Here is a 22,597-nt window from a genome sequence, read left to right as displayed (position 1 = left end):
TGCGAAAAGTTATTAAAATATCATTTAATGAATGCTTAAGGTATTACGCGGTCAACGTCCACTGTGAACACTCAAGCGCAGTATTTTGACGTTTGACCTAAAAATCTGACCTTGATCTTGAAGGTAGTCACATGTTTTTTTTTTCGCGCGACGCAAGTTGCAGTCTGGACTAGTTTCGGGACTGACTGACAAATCGACGGTTGGAATGGAACGACGGAAAAAAGTGACTTCAATATTTCCCTCCCTCCCCCATTGGGGTATCATATGACTCGAGAAATCAATAAAGGGATTGAGAATTTCATATCCGTTTTACTATATAGAAAGAGTGATTTAGAATCATATCAATAGATAAATGAAGGAAAGGACATTACATCGTCAAGTAACAAAACAAACATATGCAATAAAAGAGTGTGAACAGTATAGCATAGAACTTGAGAGATTTTTATACAGACTATGTCGAGTACCTTAGTAACTAAGCACTTTGCTATATTACTCGGTATGATTTCCATAAAAGTTACGTATGCAAGGTTACTTAAATTTTATTAAAGCAAATAAGAATTGGTACGCGATAATTCATGGTAGAATGACTGGACATGCCAGTTTAAGGTTGGTACAATTTTAGTTTTTGCATAAATAGGTTCTTTAGAAGTAACTTAACACAAGAACTACTTTAAAACACCATAGGACTGCTTATATGAATCGAAGTCGTCAGTCATGTCCGCAGAGACGTACTGCCTGACGTTCATCATCACGTCACTAAAGTCAGATGTTCTCACTCCGCCAAAACTGGTTGTCTGAAAAATATAAAAGACATATATGACTCATGAAGTATTATAAACGATTGGAGAGATTTCGCAAAACTGGAACTGCAGATATAGTGAATTGGCTAGGAACTCATGAACTTTCTGTTAATTTATGTGATCTATTTTAAGCTGAAATTTACTGAAACTGCGACATAAATCTGTACCGAGAAAAACGTTACTATTGATACTGTGGAACTTTGGTTAAATTCGAATGTTATAACACCACATAACGGACGTATAATTTATATGATAAATTAATTGCGCGAGAGTATCCAGTTCAATGTCTGAGATGTCAGAGAAAATTCAAAACCTAATCAGCAACGACGAACATAACAAGCATCGTCCTTTGTCTTATGATTCTAAATTTAACGTCATTTAGATGATAAAGAATCGGACACAGACCAGCGTCCGTAGCAGGCACATTTCGTACAAGTTATTAATGATTGTAAGTATGTATTCGGGGGAAAAATACATGATTAGATTTTTTCTTCGCATTAGGTCTTTAATTATCCCTACTATGGAAATCTTTCAGAATCCGATAAAGTATTAAAACTAACCTTTGGGTGGGGGTGGTTTCCGAACTGAAAGACAAATAAAAAATTGACTCGTCAGTGTTAAATACAATAATAATGATCCTAAAGGCGATGGCGGCGATGTTGCTGGTAATGTTGAATATTAAGGTCATTATGAAAATGAACAAGGAGAAGAAAAAGATGATGCTGATGGTGGTGGTGGTGGTGGTGATGATGATGGTGATGATGACGGCGGCGGCGGTAAAGATAATGATACAAAATGATCAGGACGATATATTCATTATACAAACTGCTTTGTAAAAGCTGTGGTCTAGGTGGCGTTCGCGGTGATGGGTTGAACACCTCCCGGGGCGTCGGATTGTAGGGGCGCATATGCCTGTAAGCGAGAAAGCATGGATTTCATGTGAAACGTTGCATGTGAAACTAGATCAGTACTGCTCGCAGACACGATCTAATAGTGCTGTTAAAGGAACTTTGACAATAGAAATAAAACGAGGTATATCCCAAAACGCATGGCGAAAAAATATCGATTTTTTTTCCATTTTAACCTCCAATGACAGTAGATAATTTAACACAATCTATTACATGTACCAGTATATTTAAACGCTGAAATAACGTATGCGCTTATTTTAATCAAGTAAAAACATGTTCATAAATTACATGCATAGTATAAAAGTTTCCACATAGTTTGAAACTTACCTTTGTCTGCATGGGTTTTTACACAGGGCGGGTCCTTCGCAGACGTATTTGACCATTACGTAAGGTGTGACCGCCGCTATCACTGCAAGGAGCACCATAGCCACCGAGAACCACGCGATGTTCCTGGTGTCCTCGAAAAAGGTTCGATATCTAATCATTAAAAACAGATTCGTTGCCTTTGTACTCTACATTTTCTCACATTTTTATTATTATATGGTGTTTCATTTTATTAGCTTCTGTACTATTGGGGCTAAATTAAACAAAGGCCAATAGCTATATAAATATTGTAGACATACTTGTTGTCCATATAACTCCATACAAACTCTCCATGCATTTTATTAATATTCTTATTACAAAGTTAAATTTTAAATATAATAATTTAAACACTAAAAAGAGTTATAATCCGCAAAAGGAGCGTGACTAACGGACAAATGGACAGACGGACGGAGGATGAAACTACTATATAAACTAATGGGAACTTTTGGGGCATAATAAATACAAAAGAGTATACGATTTACACTACACACCTGTCTGTAGTGGAAGTTGTATAGGTAGTGGTAGCCTCGGAAACGTACACGACGACTTGTGAACTTACGTTGCGACCGCCTTTGTCCGTCGCCGTCACTGTCATGGTGAGGGTGCTCCCGGAGCAGTTGCAGACGGTTAACATGTTAACTGTGGTACTAATGACGCCAGTCGCACTGTTCACCTGTGCATAAATGTTGTTACGTTGGTTTCAGTCAGTTTGCTGTGTGATTTTTAAAGGTATTATATCATTTGCTTTATTTTCTTTTTATTGTCTTACCTTTGGTTATGCAATTGCTGGTGAACTCGATTCGGCATTACTGATTCAGCTTACTTTGAGAAATAAATTATTTTCTTATGTGTACAAGTGAGCGGCAACTAATTTTTTTTAACGCGACATATAAGACATTATTTAGTATGAGTATCCTCGTCTTCGAACAACCAGACGTTGCAGGGGACAAGAGGGGAACCGCCGTACTTTTTAACAATAAAAATCTTAACCTAGTAAATATCTTGTATAGCCAATAGACATGCACCAAATTTCTGTGGAAGAAAGTGAGTAAGCAAAAAAAATGGATGACGAAGGGAACATGGGAGAAGATAGAGAAGAGGAGGGAGCTGAAACAGAAAATCAACAGATGCGGTGACCAACAACAGAAATCCGACCATAGAGCACAGTATTGGGAGGCGAACCGGGAAGTGAAGAAGAGCGCAAGATATGACAAAAGGCAATTTGCACACAACTTTACAGAAGATTCAGAAACAGCAGCGAAGCAGAACAACATGAAGAGAGTCTACGAGATAACCCGTGCCTTGCCATGGAAGAGTTTCAATCCGAGTAAGCCAGTCAAGGACAGGAATGGGAGAATCATCACAAGTGATGAGGGACAAAGGAAAAAATGGACGGAACATTTTGAAGAAATTATCAAAAGACCACCGCCGCAAACAGTTCCTGACATACCACCAGCAGACCAACCCCTATGCATCAACACAAATCCACCAACCAAGACAGATCTCATCAAAGCCATCGGGTCCCTGAAAAACGGCAAGGCACCAGGCCCTGACGGCATCCCCCCAGAAGCCCTAAAGACAGATGCGACAGCAGCTTCAGAGATGTTGCACCCCTACCTGGCGAAGATATGGGAGCAGGAGAAAGTGCCAGCTGACTGGAAGCTTGGGTACTTGGTAAAGCTTCCCAAGAAACGTGACCTTTCTCAGTGCGAAAAATGGCGAGGAATCATGCTGCTGTCCATCCCCAGCAAGTTGCTGACCATAATCATCCTATAGAGACTGAAGGAGGCTTTAGACAAGAGGCTGAGAACAAAACATGCAGGGTTTAGACAAGACCGATCATGTACAGACCATATCGCCACTCTGCGTATCATTATCGAGCAAACCATCGAATTGCAGTCTCCTTTGTACACGACCTTCGTTGACTTTAAAAAATCGTTTGACAGCGTAGACAGGAATATCGTCTGGAAGTTGATGCAACACTACGGAATCCCGCAAAAGCTCATAAACATCATCCAGCAGCTTTATGAGGACTCATCTTGCCAGGTCATCCACAATGGAAAGCTGACAGACCACTTCACAGTAAAGATAGGAGTGAGGCAAGGTTGTTTTCTCTCGCCGACAATTTTCCTGATCGTCATAGACTGGATTATGAGAAGAACCACAGAGGGCAGCAACACTTGCATCCAGTGGACCTTTACCAAATACCTAGAGGACCTGGACTTTGCGGACGACATCGGCCTCCTTTCACACAAGCACCAGCATGCACAGCCCAAGCTAACGCGGCTAGCGGAATGAGGCAGAGAAGGCTGGCTTGAGAATCAACACCAAGAAATTAGAGCTGATGAGGATGAACAACCGACAACACCAGCTACTGCAGCTGCGGGGAGAAGATCTGGTAGAGACGGACCGCTATGTGTACCTAGGAAGTGTGGTCAACATTGATGGCGGCGCAGATGAAACCGTTAAAAGCTGGATTAACAACGCAAGGGTAGCTTTAAACATCCTGCGTCCCATCTGGAACTCCCAGAGCAGCAAAGTCCGCATCTTTAGCACCAACGTGAAAGCAGTCCTCCTCTATCGGTTCGAAACATGGCGGGTTACCAACACCATCACCAACAAGATACAGACAATTGTCAACAAGTGCTATCGCCACATTCTAAACATCAGGTGGCCTGAGAAGATTTCTTACACAGACCTATGGAGCAGAACTAACCAGATTCCTGTCGATCCGGACATCAAGAAAAGAACACGGGGATGGATAGGCCCCACACTTAGAAAACCAGTCGACAACGCCACAAGGCAAGCACTAGGCTGGAACCCACAGGGAAAAAGGAAAGTGGGACGGCCAACACAGTCGTGGAGGAGGTCAGTCGAGAGCGAAGTGAAGGACGCCGGAATGACATGGACCCAGCTTAAGAAGACAGCCCAGAACAGAGTGCGTGGTGTTGTTGCAGCCCTATGCTCCAATAGGAGTCTCACAAAATAAGTCAAGTAAGTCAATAGCCAATCGAACATTAGCATTATAGTACCGTGAAGTAGTTGCCATTTAATGCGGTTTTATCCAAAGTGTACGAGAACGTTCCAAACGTTCCAGTGTCGGTGTCGGTGGCAGTGACGGTGCCGACGGATGTACCACTTCCGGCGGATCCCGATACCGTAAAGTCGTAGTAGATTTGAGAAAACGTCGGCGAATAGTTGTTGACGTCGTCTGTGAAGTAAACAAATGTGCAAATGGGTTAAATATATCTAGCTTATTGGCTAATGTTATATTGCCAAACAGAACATTATGTTTATTAAATTATTTAGAAATTGACCAGGCGCATATATTTTGTGTTACATTAATGGGCGTTGTCGCCGGTTAACCATCTTAAAGTGTATTTAGAAACGCAACGATGTTATAGAGTATATTGATATTAATATCGTTCATTTGTAATGTGTTTATTAATTGACACCCCCCCCCTCCGTGTAGGAAGAAACCAGTGCAGTAGGGGAGGCTACTGTGTGGCGTTTGCTATTTTGCTCAAAACACATATAAGCTCTCTTTATTGAAAGAAATTATATGAAAAATTAATTTAGTTTAGTGACAACAAATGAGAAGCTACCTATCGTGATGATAAGAGTGGTCGTGGCAGTGTGCGACCCCTTGTCCACTGCGGTCACTAGACATGAGACTGGACTGGTTAGTCCGGCATCCAGGCTGTATGCTGACGTCACTTTAAGATCGCATGCTGACGTATTAATAGAAAAATAACTGAAATATACGAGAATATGCATTAATGTTTTGTTTGATGACCCAGACTATGCTTAGATGACTTTTAAAAAGAACATATTGACTTCAAGTAAATCGTTGATTATGACGATAATAATGGTGATATTGATGATGACTTTTAGATCATTTGGCTATGTTACTCGTAAATGTACACAATGATTCAAAATCATTCCTTTTCAGCTATAGGATATACTAATTCACAACTCACCAAAATCGGAACGCATAGTTCATTGCTGCACTGTATTAAATGAACTACCTTTACGCGAAGACAGACGGGACGTATGAACACAACAGAAATGAGCCTCGCTCTGTGGAAAGAGGGTTTGATGAGGGACGGCAGTTTCCGACTAAACTGAAGTTTTGCTAAGAAGAGGCTTTCTTAAAACGAAAATTAATCATAAAACCGGAGAGGGTCGTCCCTGCATATGTGGACTGCTAATCTGGTACGACACTTTGCGCACATGCATTACACCCCCTTTTCACAGAGCGAGGCTTACAAAAATAACGTACCCTGCGGATACGCCGCAGTTCAAAAAGCATTTGTACGTGTCGTCGGTATCCTCGTCTGTGACGGCAAACCCAGGGTCAGTCAGCACAGTACCCACGGCCTGAAGAAAACCATCAGAAAGGTAAACACTCAAATGTGTGCATTTTCTGAAAATTGAACACAATATGACATTTTTCAGCAGCAGGGTATGAGCTTTGAGCCTTTAAAAATATTTGCCTCTGCGTGATTAAACCTTAACCAAACAAAAAAGCCGTCATATACTCGCATCAGCGACTAAACGACTTCTGTATATGTATGTCAATATAAATATTTGACTATTTTCGTAATCAAGTTGACCAAATAAAAAAATAACTTTTGCTGCACTTTACTACCGGTGATATTTTTTATGTTAAGCCGTTTTAAAGTAAACCACATAGTTATTCCCTCTATTAAGGTATTCAAATGTGTTTGAATATCTTCTTTGAAATGCAATCGCTTTGCAAAAGAGGCAAAACATATTATGTTTATTCATTTCCTTTGATGCTTAAAGTATAACTATTTAATATAAGAAATTGTATTCATATCAAGATAAAAGGAAAAGTGGAGATATGTATTGGTAGCAATATTGGTGGAGTCACCTACCGCTCCGTCTTGTACGTTGGTTCTGTAGGTCGCCGCGTTCCATACAAGCGCTTCATTGACGTCATTGATTGTGAACGTCACCGTTGACGTCACCGTCACAATTCCGTCACTGACGGTGACATTCAGAGCGTATGAATACACGCCACCCAGCGTCTCATAGTTGATGGCTGACTTCGTGGTGATGTTTCCCGCTGCAAACGCAATTATTTATAAATCTACCTATTATTTATTGGTATTTTATTATATTTTAATTATGAATCAGTCAGGTGCTATCGTTGGTTGCGGGGCTGATGATGGCGGTGGTTTTAGCGTTGGTGGTGGTGGCACTGGTGTTGGTGGTAATTGTGGTGGTAGCACTAGTGGCATAGGTAATGTTAGTTGCATTCGTGATGGCGGCGTGGGTGGTTGTGACAACATGACATTTACTTGCTATTTTGATTAAAACTAAACGAGACATCTTGCATGCGAGTTGTATAAATAAATATGCAATCTGCTATACCGGGTGTACGTATGACTAGTTTTTTTTCTACAAGCGTTGTAACGCACATGTCGGTATTGCGATCTGGAAGTAAGATGACGCCGCCAGCGTAAACGTGTGCGTGTTGACGTCGTCGGGGTCGGTGAAGGACACCGTAAACACGGTGGTACCGACGACCACGTTCTCGTCTATCGGGACGCTCTGTGGTAGGTTGGAGAAAGAGGGCGCGTTGTTCAGGTCTGAAATCGCAGATCATTTTGATGTTTATGGACACATTTTAAAATATTTAAAACTCAGGGAAACGGTGACAGTACCAACATGTTTCTCTCATGTTATAATTCTTGCAATAACGCATGTATTACGTCACACGAACCCCTTCCCTTCCAATAATTAACATCTAACATATGGTAACGTCAAGACAAGAAACGTAAGCACTCACATAAATAATATTTTCTCTCAAGTTTATATGCATTGTATGGTGCAGCCTAGCCGTTTTAACAATAAATTGTTTCATACGGGTGTCATAAACAAGTATTTAAGAACCTGTAGGTAGGTTAACAAATACCATAAGTATATGTGATTTTTTTTTTGATTTTTTTTTATTAAGGACATGTTTATCAGTTTGGTTTTACGGTATTTTGTCAACATCGATTAAAAGAGCGCGTATGATTCATGGAATAAGTTTACTTTCGAACCTGTAACTACGACTGTAAGCGTCCTCGCCGATCCAACGTTATTCTGGTTGTCAGTTGGTGTTATCTTGACGTCATATGCATTCGCGTTCGCGTTCGACATGTCGTCTGTCAGTTGAACTTCCCCGGCTGGGATTTAAAAAAATCGTGCTAAGTATATATAACTCACCAACATAAACCAGAACTGAATGCATGAATATTTAAATACACCGTTTCTTTGAATATATTGCTTTCTCTAAAGTCATCGAGAAAAGTAGACATAGAGAATACTAGGTTAGCGTTGAATACAGAGAAGTTTATGTTGCGAGGCTTAGAACGCCGGGAGCGCGAGCCTTGGCGAGCGCTTTCGGTGTTCGAGCCGAGCAACATAAACTTCTCTGTATTCAACGCTAATCCTAGTATTCTATTTATCCCATTTGATTTTTTTTTCAACGTGACATTTAACATAACTAGATCTAATAACCTTGTCCTAACAATTATTTTAATTCATTCTTAAAAATCGCTTAAAATCTAACGAATGTAACCATGCGTAGTGATATAAATGTATTTGTTCTGGTACGCAAAATAGTCTTCAAAAAATTCACACACAAACTGTAAAACTAGTAAAAATATCACCATATGCCTCGATTCAATTTACGCAGAATGCGAATTGCAACACATTACGACCGCGAAAAGAAGATTTTACTTTACTATAATTCATTTTATTTTCGAAAGAAAATGATCAAAATCCAATATGGCGGCGATTGCTCCTGACAAAATGATGTCGATGTCAACATAGATTCTACATGTACACTATCGACGAGTAAACAGACAATTGCAGCGACTGACACATGTGACTTAATATGCCGGGCAATACGTTTTCCGAATTCGGACGACGAATTTAAGGACGCGCAGAACGTGTTTTTATAAAATGTTATGGGTATGCCGTGTGTGATCCAACAGTGATATTTTTACAAATTTTCTCATCTGAGTCCTGGGACTCGATAACTTGCAAATCTATGAGTCCACGAATTGAAAGAATGAGTCCAAATATTAAACGATATTATTTTTTTGAGAAATTTCAATGCATTTTTGGGACTCACATAATTCAGAACTTTGCATCCCCAGAGGTTTTTGTGAGTCCAGGATGCAGGACTTACAGGTAAAAAAATCACTGATCCAATGCATCAATGGCCCCATGTTAAAATCATTTCCCCGAGAACAGGGAACGACAAAAGTACAAACAAAAACCAAAACACGTTCGAACTAGTATCTTACCTTTAATTATCCTTTAAAATCCATCTAATAATCCAATTAACTCAATAATTGGCGATTTTGCATCTATGGTCTTTAATAATTATTTTAGCATAGTTAAATAAAGACCCTTATGCCATCCTATCACTATTTTCAAATGAATTTATGAACTCGATTAACTTTCTTAATCGTCACACGCTACGTCATGTACCCTATGTACATTACTGCTGTTAAAATAAACCGGAGCAGTTTATCAAATAATAGCCGTTGGTAAACTCGGACGCATTTGCAGATTTCTGCATACAAACATAATTATGTTTAAATTTGCACAATGTTATTTGTCTATGATAAATGCCCTTATTGTGTACAAGAAAATAATTTAATATATAAATACACAAAGAAAGAAAAACATTCCATTACACAACAGATAAATCAGTGGATAATACCCGTGTACAAAATGGGACGTTCCGAATTCCAGTGTGGTTCTATTTTTACCATCTTATACTTTACACAGCTCTATGCTTAACGTGAATTAAATCGGATAGCAAAAACTGCATATTATTTCTGAATTGTACGATATTTGTATGGCTTGTTGTAAATGTCAAAGTATATGCATGGATTATAAACAATGCACATTACACGAAATAAGGAAAAATGTGATTAATTGACAATTCAAATACCGTATGTCGATATACAGTACATGTACATGTGAAATAAGTCGCGTTTATAATAAATCGTCAAATTTTTAGGGAAATAAGTGTCATTTTATGACGCCATCAATCAGCTAATTCATTATACGGATTGCGAAAAATTATGTCATATGACTAGATTTAAATGTTGATGGTCGTATTATTTTGAAGCTTAAGATTTCTCGACTTTATTAATTATGAAAAATCATTCAGTGGTAATGTAAAAAGTAGTCCGTGCACGTGACAGGTATATCCCACAGTGTTGAATACAGGCTAGTATAGTTCATAAGGTGTTATACCGTCAATGTCGCGTTGAAAATGGGATAAAAAGAAATATCACACTTCAATACGTGTACGCTGACATTAAGCCCGTGAAATTGTTCAAGAGCGGAACCGAACACGTATATAGGAGACAATTCAAGCGTGTACAGCTAAAAACTAAAAAAATGACCTAGCACTCGTAAACTCTTATCGCTTTTATTAGCTTTGATTTTTTTTGCGTTCGCTTCAATCGATTAAATCCGCTTCCGGTATTGAAACTAAATAATTCTTCGTAAAAATACTTTAATATATATCTAGACATAGTACATAGAGGTCAGTGCCACTGCCATCTGAACCTTGAAAAAGACATTGTTTGCAAGACACATAAAGATCCGAATAAATCTGGAAAGCATATCATTTTGGTGAACCTTTGATCATTTAAATAACTTTTCCTTATGTTCTGGATTAAAAATTAAATATGACAAAACAAATCTTATATGGATAGACTCCAAATAGTAGGCTATTTACATCCGTGCACTAAGACCGGCTCTAAACAAGGACGGGGGCCGCTACCAACTCTCGCACACCTGGGACCATACGTTAACATCGCTCACCCCGACAATTAGCGGTGTTAATGTTTCCCAACAGTAGACATTCATTCTGCTGATGAATTCCGTAGTACACGGACGAAAGCTTCAGGTATAGCTTTCAATAACTAATATGTGTAATTTGACAGTCTATAACTTTATTGGATTATCATGGAAACCACACAGTCAAACTTTCATCGTAGAATATATCTGGTTGTTACAAGTTAGAAATCCGTCTTTGTTGCGCTTTAAACTTAAAAATAATCGCATTTGTCGAAATGGACGTACACGTATAGAAATCCTACTTTCGGTTTTAAAATAAAAAAAAATACATTACTTGCTAACTAGGCTATAGATTTAATTACAATTTTGCACACTTTCAAATTGCATCTATATGTATTGATTAACATGTATTTCATTTCAAGGTGTGTTGCTTTAATAGTAAATTGTAAATTATGTTGTTGATTTTTAAAGGGATCTTTTCACGCTTTGGTAAATTGACAAAATTGAAAAAAGTTGTTTCAGATTCGCAAATTTTCGTTTTAGTTATGATATTTGTGAGGAAACAGTAATACTGAACATTTACCATGGTCTAATATAGCGATTATATGCATCTTTTGACGATTTTAAAACCTAAAAATTATAAAGCGTTGCAACGCGAAACGATTGAATAATTTGGAGAGTTCTGTTTTTGTCGTTAAATTTTGTGAAACTACGAAGATTGCTTATATAAGGTATAAAATACTACTAGTAAGTGTACTTGGCGGAATAGCTCAGTAGGCTAAAGCGTTTTTACTTCAGCACTCTGGCAGGATTCTAGGGGTCACTGGTTCGAAACCTGCTCCGGGCAATGTTCTTTTCCTTTTTTAAATTTTATTCTTGATTTTTTACTGGAGCTTTTACGATCCAATGTTTACATTTATCAATATAAAGCATTTAATGAATAAGTTAAAAAATGCCAAAATCTGTGAAAAGGCCCCTTTAAGGATCACATAATGTGCAAAAATATACAGAGATTTCCTGTCAAGCAATCCTATTTGGAAATACAAACATTAACATGACTGATATAAATACCCTTATCATAGAAACTAAAAAGTAATATTTGTATGTACGAGAAATGGTCTACTACCTTTAATAAGAGGGCTGAACAATAATGTTTGCTTAGCATGAGAAATTCAAGCTCAAACAAAATATCAAGCAAAGGAACTATTAAACTGGGCAGATGTAAAGCTATTTGTAGATCAATAAAATAATCTGGGTGTATTTGTGTTGTGTTTGCTGTTGATTAACTTTTATAAAAAGTCCTTTCTGTCATAACATGGCATTTGTGTATGTGTCTGTGTGTATGTTTGTATCTATATAATGTTATGCATGGATTTAATTTGCCTCTAGTTTAGCAATACCTATTTTATATCAAGCAAGTTAAAATGAACTCTATTAAATCATTATATACAAACAAATTAATATGTAAACTAACAATACGTATTGTAATGTATGGAGGTGGAATAAATTATACATAAAAAAATTATTTAAAAACAAATCATTTTCATAAACAATCAAAGAAATCACCTTGAGATCGGAAACTAGTCAGTGTTTGCTACCGGTAAAATTGACTTAAGATAAAGTAAAGATAATTCAAAGAGCATTTCTCAACAGTTGAGGCCAATTACTCAGTAATTTATTTGATGATCTATCGGTGCCGAGATAAACATTCGTGTTGAACAGATATATCTCAAAGTTTAGAATCTTTTTTGAGTACGGGAAAAAAGTTATCATGATGCGTCAATGTATACCAACTGTTCTGTCATAAAATAAACCAATATGTAAATGTACAATGATTTTTGCCCAAATCCCCGGACACTAACCTACCAAAATTAGACCTCATAGCGCACGTGTCACTTGGATGGGTGGATTGAATAAATATAACACAATCAAACCATCAAAGAACCCAGTGTGCATTAGGTAAGATCAGAGGGTTGGGGAAAAGCCGACGCTTCCAACGTTACTTACAAGCAAGTACTGTGAGCGGACATCCTGGTGGATTACAGGTAAATGTAAAATTGACGGTGTCGTCTGGATCAGGGTCAGTATATAGAATAGTATAAATGACTTCACCCTTGGATGTCGTCTGCGGTACCTCGATTGAGTCTCCAACTGCCACATGAAAAGGGGTAAATTTGTTATAAAATTAATATTTGTAACCGTTCTGTATCAGTTCTCGTGAACATTTATTGAAGTGTTATAATCAGCGATCGATTTTTAAAAAACGTAACAGTATTACCAAGCCGTTTAAACCACACTTGTATTATAATAAGCCGGGTTTTATCCGATCGTTGTACGCATTCTTACGTGTCAGATTGGTGATTTCCGGTGGCTGGTTTGGAGTCAGACTGACCACCAAGGTGGCGGAAGCAGTACCTAAGGGTTTGCCGTCCAAGCACTTGACCACGATCGTGTACGAGTTGACCTTGTCGTAGTCGAATTTCCATGAGGCCGACTGGGTGGGGAGAATTATCTCGTACACTAGAGAAGAACGATGACAAAAAGAAATTGGAAAACGTCGTGTTGTTATAGTCCTGTATTGATATGTGTGATGAGAGCTATTAGTCAATAAATCACAAATAGATGCGGTCATTCCGCTTAACAAATTTAATGTATTTTATTGGACTTAACAGAGAAAACGCGTTGCGAAGTACAAAAGCTGTTACGGTTACATGTGCACAATATACTTTCGCAAGGCGTTAGAATCATATTTTACTTTCTTCATTTTCTTGTCTCGGCAACAGTTTCTCTACCCATTCAGCGTTTTGATTATAAATGTGATCGCGATTACCTCCATTTGTTGATGTACCCGACAAAAAGCGCGTGACAAAATACTCCGGTGAAGTGCTGGGACTGACTGTAATGTTGGGGGTGACGTTGTCTGACGGGTCGGAGCACGTGTACTTAGTAATCTGACGTTCAGCGTCCACGGTTTCTGACGTCGTTACGCCTGGCGTAAGACCCGTAAGCGTCGGTTTCTATATTGAGAATACGAAGAAAGAAGAGCGAATACAGCAATCAACCCGTACCTATTATAGTTTGACCGTGTTGAGCAGGGAAACCTCATTATAATGTTGTTGTTTTTCGTTCAAAGGGTTTACCCTGCAAATTGTACTTGCCAAATCTTGACTTATGAATGTATAATATATTTCAAATTATTACTACGATCCCAACATATGTAAACGCCTCTGGACGGACTTACAATATTCTGGACAATGATTGGCATCGTTCCCGGAACTGTGTCTCCGCAAGTGTCCGTGGCATTGAAGTTCAAGGTCACAGTGGTTCCGGATAGGTCCGAGAACGGGAAGGTAATGTTGTTGGTGGTGGTTGTAACGGAGCCTGAAAAAACTATCTATGATTGTTGTGCCATAAACAGTTCCTCAGAACTGAGTTGAAACTATTATTGTACCGACAAGATCTCTGCGAATGCACCAATTCTGTGCAAAAAAACGATAATGCACATACGCTGGATTTTTGTCAATAGTGTTATACATTATTAATACATGTATCAAACACCTTGAAATGATGGGAACTGATCCCGTTTTCACTACACTCTTCAATTTATTATTTCTTTTAAATACGACTGTTGGCTATATAAAATTCGGTGTCAACCATGAACACAGAGTAATTCGATAACAATTTTATTCAAACTTTACTTCGCAAACAAGAACTTACGAATTTAACTCTCCTTTCCTCGAATTTTGTGATGTAATGTAGCTCTTAAGTGCCTTAAATCGTAACACAATTGTGTGTTCTTATATTAGATTTAGCAAGACTTTATTAGAATTTTAACATTAGATTTTGACGAGCTGCGAACACCAAGACATTGCATTCTAAACCCATTCCAGCTTCTTTTAAAGTGAGAAAAAATACTCTTGCCTCTTCTACTAGAACCGGATTTGTCGCATATCACAGTATCAGGTTAGTGTTACTGCTGTTTTACTTTAATATGAACCTCGCTCTGAGAAAACGGGGCTTAATGCATATGCGTAAATCAGGACGACACTTTCCCTATTATTAAAATTTTCTTTTAAAGGAAGTCTCTTCTAAACAAAAATCCAGTTTCAGCTGTAAATTGTCGTCTTGTATAAGCCTTCACACAGATTCAATAAGCCCCGTTTTCCCAGATGGCGCTGCACAACTCTAACCGGTTCCATTCTTGTTATCTACGAAAGTAAAATAGCTGTTCGAGCCCATTGTGATGCTAGTCGTGTTGGCGCCGTCGGCGTCAGTGTAGGTCACGGTCCCTATCAAGACGCCGCCGGCAGTGGTGTCCAGTATCGTGCTGCTGCCGGAAGTGTAGGTCGTGGCGCCGAATACGGGCATGTTCGCTGAAATGATATTAAGACCAACGCCGCTGGTGATCATAACTTAACCCTTTTAGCGCTGGAACAGGATTTTGAAGGCCTTTGCAAACAGAACGTGGCGTCTCATCAGGATCCAAACTTTCTGCTATTCTTATAGTATTCTTTGAAAAAAAATCGAAGAAAATGCTAATTTTAGAAATTCAGCAGACGACATTTTAGCAGCCGACAAATTTCCCAGCATGCAAAGGGTTAACGCGCTTTCAAGATAAAATAATACATGGACGATTGACTCATAGACTCGTTATCACCAATATCGTTCAGTCTTAGACTTTGCTTAAATTCAGACATAGACATAGCTCTAAATGTAAGAATTAACGAAATACATAATGATCAATTTACTAAGAACCCGATTTCAAAAATCTGAGTTGAACAGTTGTATGTAACTGGACTCAAATCAAACTAAACGTTATGTACAGTTTAATAGAATTATATCGCATGTGAATGCATTTTTTTATTTTGAATTATTTCCATCTCAGTAAAATAACGCTCAACTCACGTGCGGTCTGCTCGACGTTTATTTGAAACTCGCGGCCGTTGATAACAGATCCCGCAAAGTCTTGTTCAGCCCCCACATCGGTGATCGCGTCCCCTGATATGTACTTAGTGTCGGCGAGGGTAGGTGCATTCTGCGATGGAATAACCTCTACAGCGGAATACCTGAACACAAAATTTACAGCACATACAGATTGTTTTTCTGCCGCCAACACATGCTACAAATCACTGCGGGGAATCACGTGATCACAAAAGAACATCGTACGCACACAATGGCGGACAAAGCTCTCGCTTAATGACGAATATCAAGGTTTCTCATATTTTATAATATCAAAATAAATGATAACTATGCGCAGAGTACCCGCTTAGTCGCCTTATGTACTTTGGTAATTGTCGTTTTTTTTAGATTTCTGTAGTTTTCTCAAACATTCAGGAACAATAAACAATGAAAATTGTACATCGTCTGAACATACTTTATTTTGAAGTGTTTGCTATTCAAGACGACAAACAACGAAATAAATACAACATTTTTTGCTTGGTAACATGCTTAGAATATTTCGTACAAGGTTTTGCACGTTGTTTAAGCTTTTTTAGATATGTGGCGAGGAATTTGAAAAATAGTACATCGTCTAAACGTTTTTTGTTTGCGTACGTCGTCTGAACGGTTTTGAGTACATCATCTGAACTGCTTCTGTTTCAACTTTGAATGCGCTTTTAATCGTAATAAAATTATAATAACATCTGTGATCAGCCAATAACTTTATTTATGACGCTGGTATTCTTTTAATTTTACTACAAAAATTAATAGACAAAGAAATCCTTCATGCCCATCTGTGAATGTGTGTTTATTCAGTGTGTTAAAAATGTATTTGCTGTTATATTGTCAACTGTATGCTATTATATCTTTAAATTTCAGAACTGAGATCAGATTGTACTTCACAAGGTCCAAGAAGACTACCATATATGCCATTAAGCGAGAGCTTTTTTCTGCCATTTTGTGCGTACGATGTACTTTTGTGATCACGTGATTCCCCGCAGTGACAAATGCGAGAAACCGATTTCGCTTCTAGCGTTTTTGTTCCGGTATCATACTAGCAGAACTACTGTATAACTAGTCTAGACAAACGTCGGCAGTATTTATTGTAATGTCACAAAAAACATAAGCTTTTACTCGACATAAAACATCGTCCTTATCCGTATCCTTATACTTATAATTGTCATTATAATAATACTAATAACACTAATAACACTAATAATACTAATAATAGTAATAATGCTAATAATACTAATAATACTTATTATACTAATAATACTAATAAAAATTATTATTATTATCATTAATATTATTTTATGATGATGATGATTCTGATGTTGCTGCTGCTGCTGATGATGATGATGGTGATGATGATGATGAAAATTATGATGATGATGATGACGGCGAATTATGTGTGATACGCGTCTACTTCCCTTACAGATAAAGGGCACACTTTGAGGCCAAAAGTTCAAAAATGGCCTTAAAATGACTGGACAATTCCATAACCACCAATATCACGCCGGTAATGCGGATACTTTGATAACGGACGGCACTTCGACAACAGAGAACAACAAAAGCCATGCGCGAGAGGTGAGTTATTCAGCTTTTTCGCAGTTATTTTATGTTCATTGGGTTTTCGGACACGGAACATTGTTTAGCCAACTAATGGTGAGCACTTCGTCTTGCGAAGAAAGTAATTCGCGGAAAACGAGTGATTGTATGAAAAAAGAACACACAAGTCCACCTAAAATCGTAGTGGATGGTGATACACATTTCAACTTTAATAAAAATGCTAAGAAATATATCAAGAACGTGTTCACTTCTCGTTTTAAAAGATCAAAATGTGCATAACAATAACTTAATTGTAGTAAACTAACGTATTTGAGGACTATTCAAATTTTACAGAGTCGGATGCCACATGTCCATGGACACTTCTTTAGCCGATAATCTTAATGACAACGGCACGTCTGTTCCCGATTACCCGACACTTTTTTACAGATATAAAAAACAATGTTTAGTGAATCTACTTGCCCTGAACGTAAAGCCAATTGCCCAAACATGAAATATCACATTAACTGTAAACCATTAACTGTAAACCACATATGTTTTAATAAAGATCAAAATGATACACCACAAAACCTTTTTTTTATTTTTGCACATTTAACAAAAATATTACAGTAATTAAAATCTAATTAAAGTCTTCATGTAGATTTGTGCCAATATTTTATTATTAAACATTGCTCCTAACGATTCATCATATCTCAACCATTCAAACTCACTTTTCCATTATGGTAAAAAGTTGCGTTTTCGTTTCAATTCGCACTTTTTGGCACTTTCGGATGATTTTTCTGTGCATTTTTCATTGATTTTTCAGGCTTAAAGTTACTTGTAAAGCCGAAGCTAAATAAACTAGACATTTCTCGTCTGCTTACAGTACTGTACACAACATTGAACATGTGAACCGTAAAAAAATGTCAATTGACGTAAAGTAAAAGATTGTTGAAAATGTATGTCGCAAAATATGAAATATGTATATACCGAAGCTATTCGTTGTTGTTTTTATATAGTTATAATTTTAGTCGTTTTCTTCGTGACTGAAAAAACCAACGATGTTATTTGTAACTGGATAGTAATATAAAAGATAATCACAATAGCATTTGAAAGCCGACGTTTGGAATCCCAAGCCATTTACGGTGTTTCCAAAAATAAGTTTGGAAATGCAAGCACACCATGCTTAGTTCGGACTTCCGCAAACAACAATCGCCGAGTTCGTGCATTAGGCAAATCGTTTGTGATTATTTGTACTATTTAACCACAGAAACACACGTTTTTCTTCGTTGTTTTTTGCACTTGCCCGGGCGGACAACTAGATTATAAAATAACTTGCCCTGACCAATTTTTACTTGCCAGGGGCAATCGGACAACCGTTAATGTTGAGCCCTGAAACATAATTTTATGACTATCCAGTATCGCCTCCCGCCAGTATAATCGGGACGCTCGAACCCATTTATCTAGAGCGATCAGCTATCTTCTAGAAAAATGTCAAATCTAACGTATTAGTTTTATTACATTTAATAACAGTTGCTCATCTATTTTCAAAAACCATTTTTTTATAATTGTACTTTTCTAATAATTATCCTCTTAGCGTTTTAGGAAACGACGGGAATCTGGAAGGCAAAATTTGAAAATGTCTAATTCAAGTCGGACAAATGGAAAAGCGGCATCTATCAAGGGCTTAAAATAATTAACATTTGTTGACATAAAAGGTACAATACACTTAGAGTATAATTAGTGTGTGTTATTCCTACAAAATAACAAATTAGAAAGTGAGGCACATCTTTTAACTAGTAACATTCTGAAAGAACTAAGAAATCGCAAAAATGGGATCCGCGACGTAAATGGACCAGCGGATGGTTACAATCAGTACTTTCATACGTAACATTTAAAAACATTATGAGAACTCGGAGTTATATAGACGCATTTTCAAAAGAGGACGAGTGCTGAGCAGACAGGCGGTAGTATATGGAAGGGAAAGACCGCCAATAATATTCATCACCGGAAATGTTGCACGTGTTAAATATTCAGCTCATTTGTTTAACATAGAAGTTTTTAAATGCAACATTTTAATATCTGTTTTGTACAACTGTAAAGTGTAAAATGTTGTATGTTCCGATTCTACAAAATGTTTAAATGTTTTAAAACAAACATGTAACTTCTTAAACTACAGATCTAAAAATGAAGATGAAGTGCATATATAAAGTCTACATCTTCATAAACCTAATATTGTAGTCATAATAAAAAATACAAGATTATAAATCCATCTGAAAATAAGTTGATGACAAACTACATTAGCATGTTGAATATTTCCTAAATTGTACGATCGGTTTAAGCAATCTGCTACAAGTCAGCATCTAACAAGTGTACGCTATAATTGTACAGAATACAAGTTGACCAATCACAATTCAACATTTTACAACGCATTTTCAAGTCAACTGGTGTAAGGGTACAAATCGTCATTAGTAGCAGCCACAGGTGTTGGGCGCTCGACCAAGTAACTTGAACACTATCAATATGTCATAAAACAACATTTTTCATCATTTTAACTAAAATAAAATTGTGATATGATATACATATACAAGGAAGGTATCTCTTGACACAGGAAAATCACCTACATCAACATTTTGAAGCCATTAAGTGCCTAAATTGCGGTCGATTTTCGTAAACTATATACCATTTTGTTGGAAAAGGTTGCCTCGTGACGAAAAATGACCACGAACGGCTACTTGCCAACATAAACTATAATAAAACAATTCTCGAACTCGTAGAAATGCTAGGTCTTCTCTCGTCTGACCGAACGTTCAGTGCCGATTTTTACAAGAGTAAAACTATCGAAATACCCCAGCTACCGAACATAATCCGCATAAGTACAATAACAAAAAGGAGTTTATCAACTTACAACACAGATTTGTTCTTTTGTTTGCGTTATAACGTCGAAATCGTTGTAAATCTGGAATTGTTAATCGGCAATTTCGAGTCCAGTTCAATGTCGATCAGAAGGTAAATACGGTTCACGGTTTCAGGTATTCGGTAACTCTGAGGCGCGGAACAAATAGTAGGATAAATAATATGGCTCAGCGGCTCTAGGATAGGCGCCCCCACCCCCGGAGAAGTGCCCCCTCAACTTATTTTCACTGGACGGATATTTTCCCCCTCACTGTTTTTTAGTGGGCGAACAACTGCCCTCCTGCTGAAAAATAGGGGGCGGAGAAGTGCCCCCTTGTCAGAATTGATGACCCGGAGAAGTGCCCCCTAAATAAAGAAATTTCGCGGCGAATAAAGTCGATATATAGAGCGAGTATTACAATGACAAAACGCCAGTAACTTTCTTGCTAATATGGCTGGAAAGTGAGCGAAATTTCAAAAATAATATACAAGTAATAAAAGGCATAACACGGCAAAAGAATACCTGCCTCGGCATGGACGTCACCATATTGATAATCACGTGATTTTCCCTTATGTGAACAAAGAAAAAAATAAACAGTTTTCGTGGCTGAATTATTTGATATTTTCGCCGTAAATAAAACAACCAATTAGTATGCAATTTATTACATCCTTATGCAAGCTGAAAACAATAATTTATATGTTTTTTTTTTCACCAATTACGGATTTCGACGGTTCAATATAATAAACCCGTATGCGGCTTTCTTCAAATGTAACAAGTGCTTAACAATATAAGTCGGCCCGGCCTACCAATTAAAAGATTAAAAGATATCGGTGCTTATCGTTAAAGGTAACACGTTCTCAGCCTACCTAATGAGCTGCAAATTAAAGCGAACTGAAACCGATTTTGTTTTTGAAAATGCATGACACGCTCTGCTCAAAATGCAAACTGTTTCCGTCAAATGCATCCATTTTGCCTATTAAAATAAATTTATTATTCGTAAATTTACGTATTTTTTCGATATTTTCAACGGGTCATTACTATCTTTTTTTGTACATTAAAGGGATCTTTTCACGCTTTGGTAAATTGACAAAATTGAAAAAAGTTGTTTCAGATTCGCAAATTTTCGTTTTAGTTATGATATTTGTGAGGAAACAGTAATACTGAACATTTACCATGGTCTAATAGAGCCATTATATGCATCTTTTGACGATTTTAAAACCTAAAAATTATAAAGCGTTGCAACGCGAAACGATTGAATAATTTGGAGAGTTCTGTTTTTGTCGTTAAATTTTGTGAAACTACGAAGATTGCTTATATAAGGTATAAAATACGTTCAGCATGTGTACTCGGCGGAATAGCTCAGTAGGCTAAAGCGTTTTTACTTCAGGACTCTGGCAGGACTCCAGGGGTCACTGGTTCGAAACCTGGTCCGGGCAATGTTCTTTTCCTTTTTTAAATTTTATTCTTGATTTTTTACTGGAGCTTTTACGATCCAATGTTTACATTTATCGATATAAAGCATTTAATGAATAAGTTAAAAAATGCCAAAATCTGTGAAAAGGCCCCTTTAATTCCGATGTAATATTTCTTTCATAAGTACTACATGTACTTAGTTGCACGTCTATATTTAGTTACGACACATGGTCTTTAACACGCACGCTTTTTCTGCGTGGACTCTACTATGTTTCGCGCGCTTATTAAAACACGACTTTTACATGGCATTCATGTATAGTGATTGGCGCAGATGCGTACAAAGGGACTACGTACGCGCCATAAGTAATTTATTGCTCACCATTTGCATTGAACTGCTAATAAGAAACCATTGTTGTTTGAGTAACTGTTGGCGGTAAAAAGGTGTGATGATGATGCCCGACGTTTCATGCTAATTGAAGTTGACACAGGGAGGGGGGGGGGGTGAGGCACTTTCCGCCCCTTGAATTATTGTGAGAAGGAAGATCTCCGCCTACTTAATTCGACAGGGGGCGGGGGCAGTTTGCCGCCCCTACAGATTTGATGGGAGGGCACCTCTCCACCCCTTTAAAATAAGGGGGCAGTTCTGCGGGGGGGGGGGGCACTTTTCCGGGTGGGGGGGGGGGGCGCCTCTCCAAATACCAAATAATAATTGGCGGTCTTTCCTTTCCATAGAAGTACAGACCTTTTTCTGACTTTTAAGTTATACTGTATTTTACATATTATCCATGAAGGCCTACATGACTTTTGTATATCAATCTGTATTTATGATTTAAAATGAAATTTTATACTTATTTAAGTTTTGTTAATTATTCAAATCTGTAAGTGTTGTT

General features: G+C 37.7%; 1 protein-coding gene across 1 annotated transcript; it reads right to left on the bottom strand.

The window, feature by feature from the left end:
- Positions 1-289: 289 nt before the first annotated feature.
- LOC127872335 (protocadherin Fat 4-like) lies at positions 290-18,137 on the bottom strand. Its single transcript, XM_052415667.1, has 17 exons — positions 18,130-18,137; positions 15,821-15,981; positions 15,106-15,288; positions 14,157-14,296; positions 13,746-13,932; positions 13,262-13,435; positions 8,146-8,271; positions 7,519-7,689; positions 6,973-7,163; positions 6,354-6,451; positions 5,677-5,825; positions 5,104-5,282; positions 2,563-2,744; positions 2,036-2,185; positions 1,627-1,712; positions 1,361-1,384; positions 290-794 (listed from the first exon to the last, which is right to left on the bottom strand). The coding sequence occupies exons 1-17, from the start codon at positions 18,135-18,137 to the stop codon at positions 763-765; spliced, it is 2,241 nt and encodes a 746-aa protein (XP_052271627.1). The 3' UTR covers positions 290-762.
- Positions 18,138-22,597: the final 4,460 nt, after the last annotated feature.

The sequence above is a fragment of the Dreissena polymorpha genome, chromosome 3, assembly GCF_020536995.1.
Source record: "Dreissena polymorpha isolate Duluth1 chromosome 3, UMN_Dpol_1.0, whole genome shotgun sequence".
NCBI classification, from domain to species: Eukaryota; Metazoa; Mollusca; class Bivalvia; order Myida; family Dreissenidae; genus Dreissena; species Dreissena polymorpha.
Note: the sequence above shows the minus strand (reverse complement) of the source record. Positions and strands in the feature narration are given on the sequence as shown.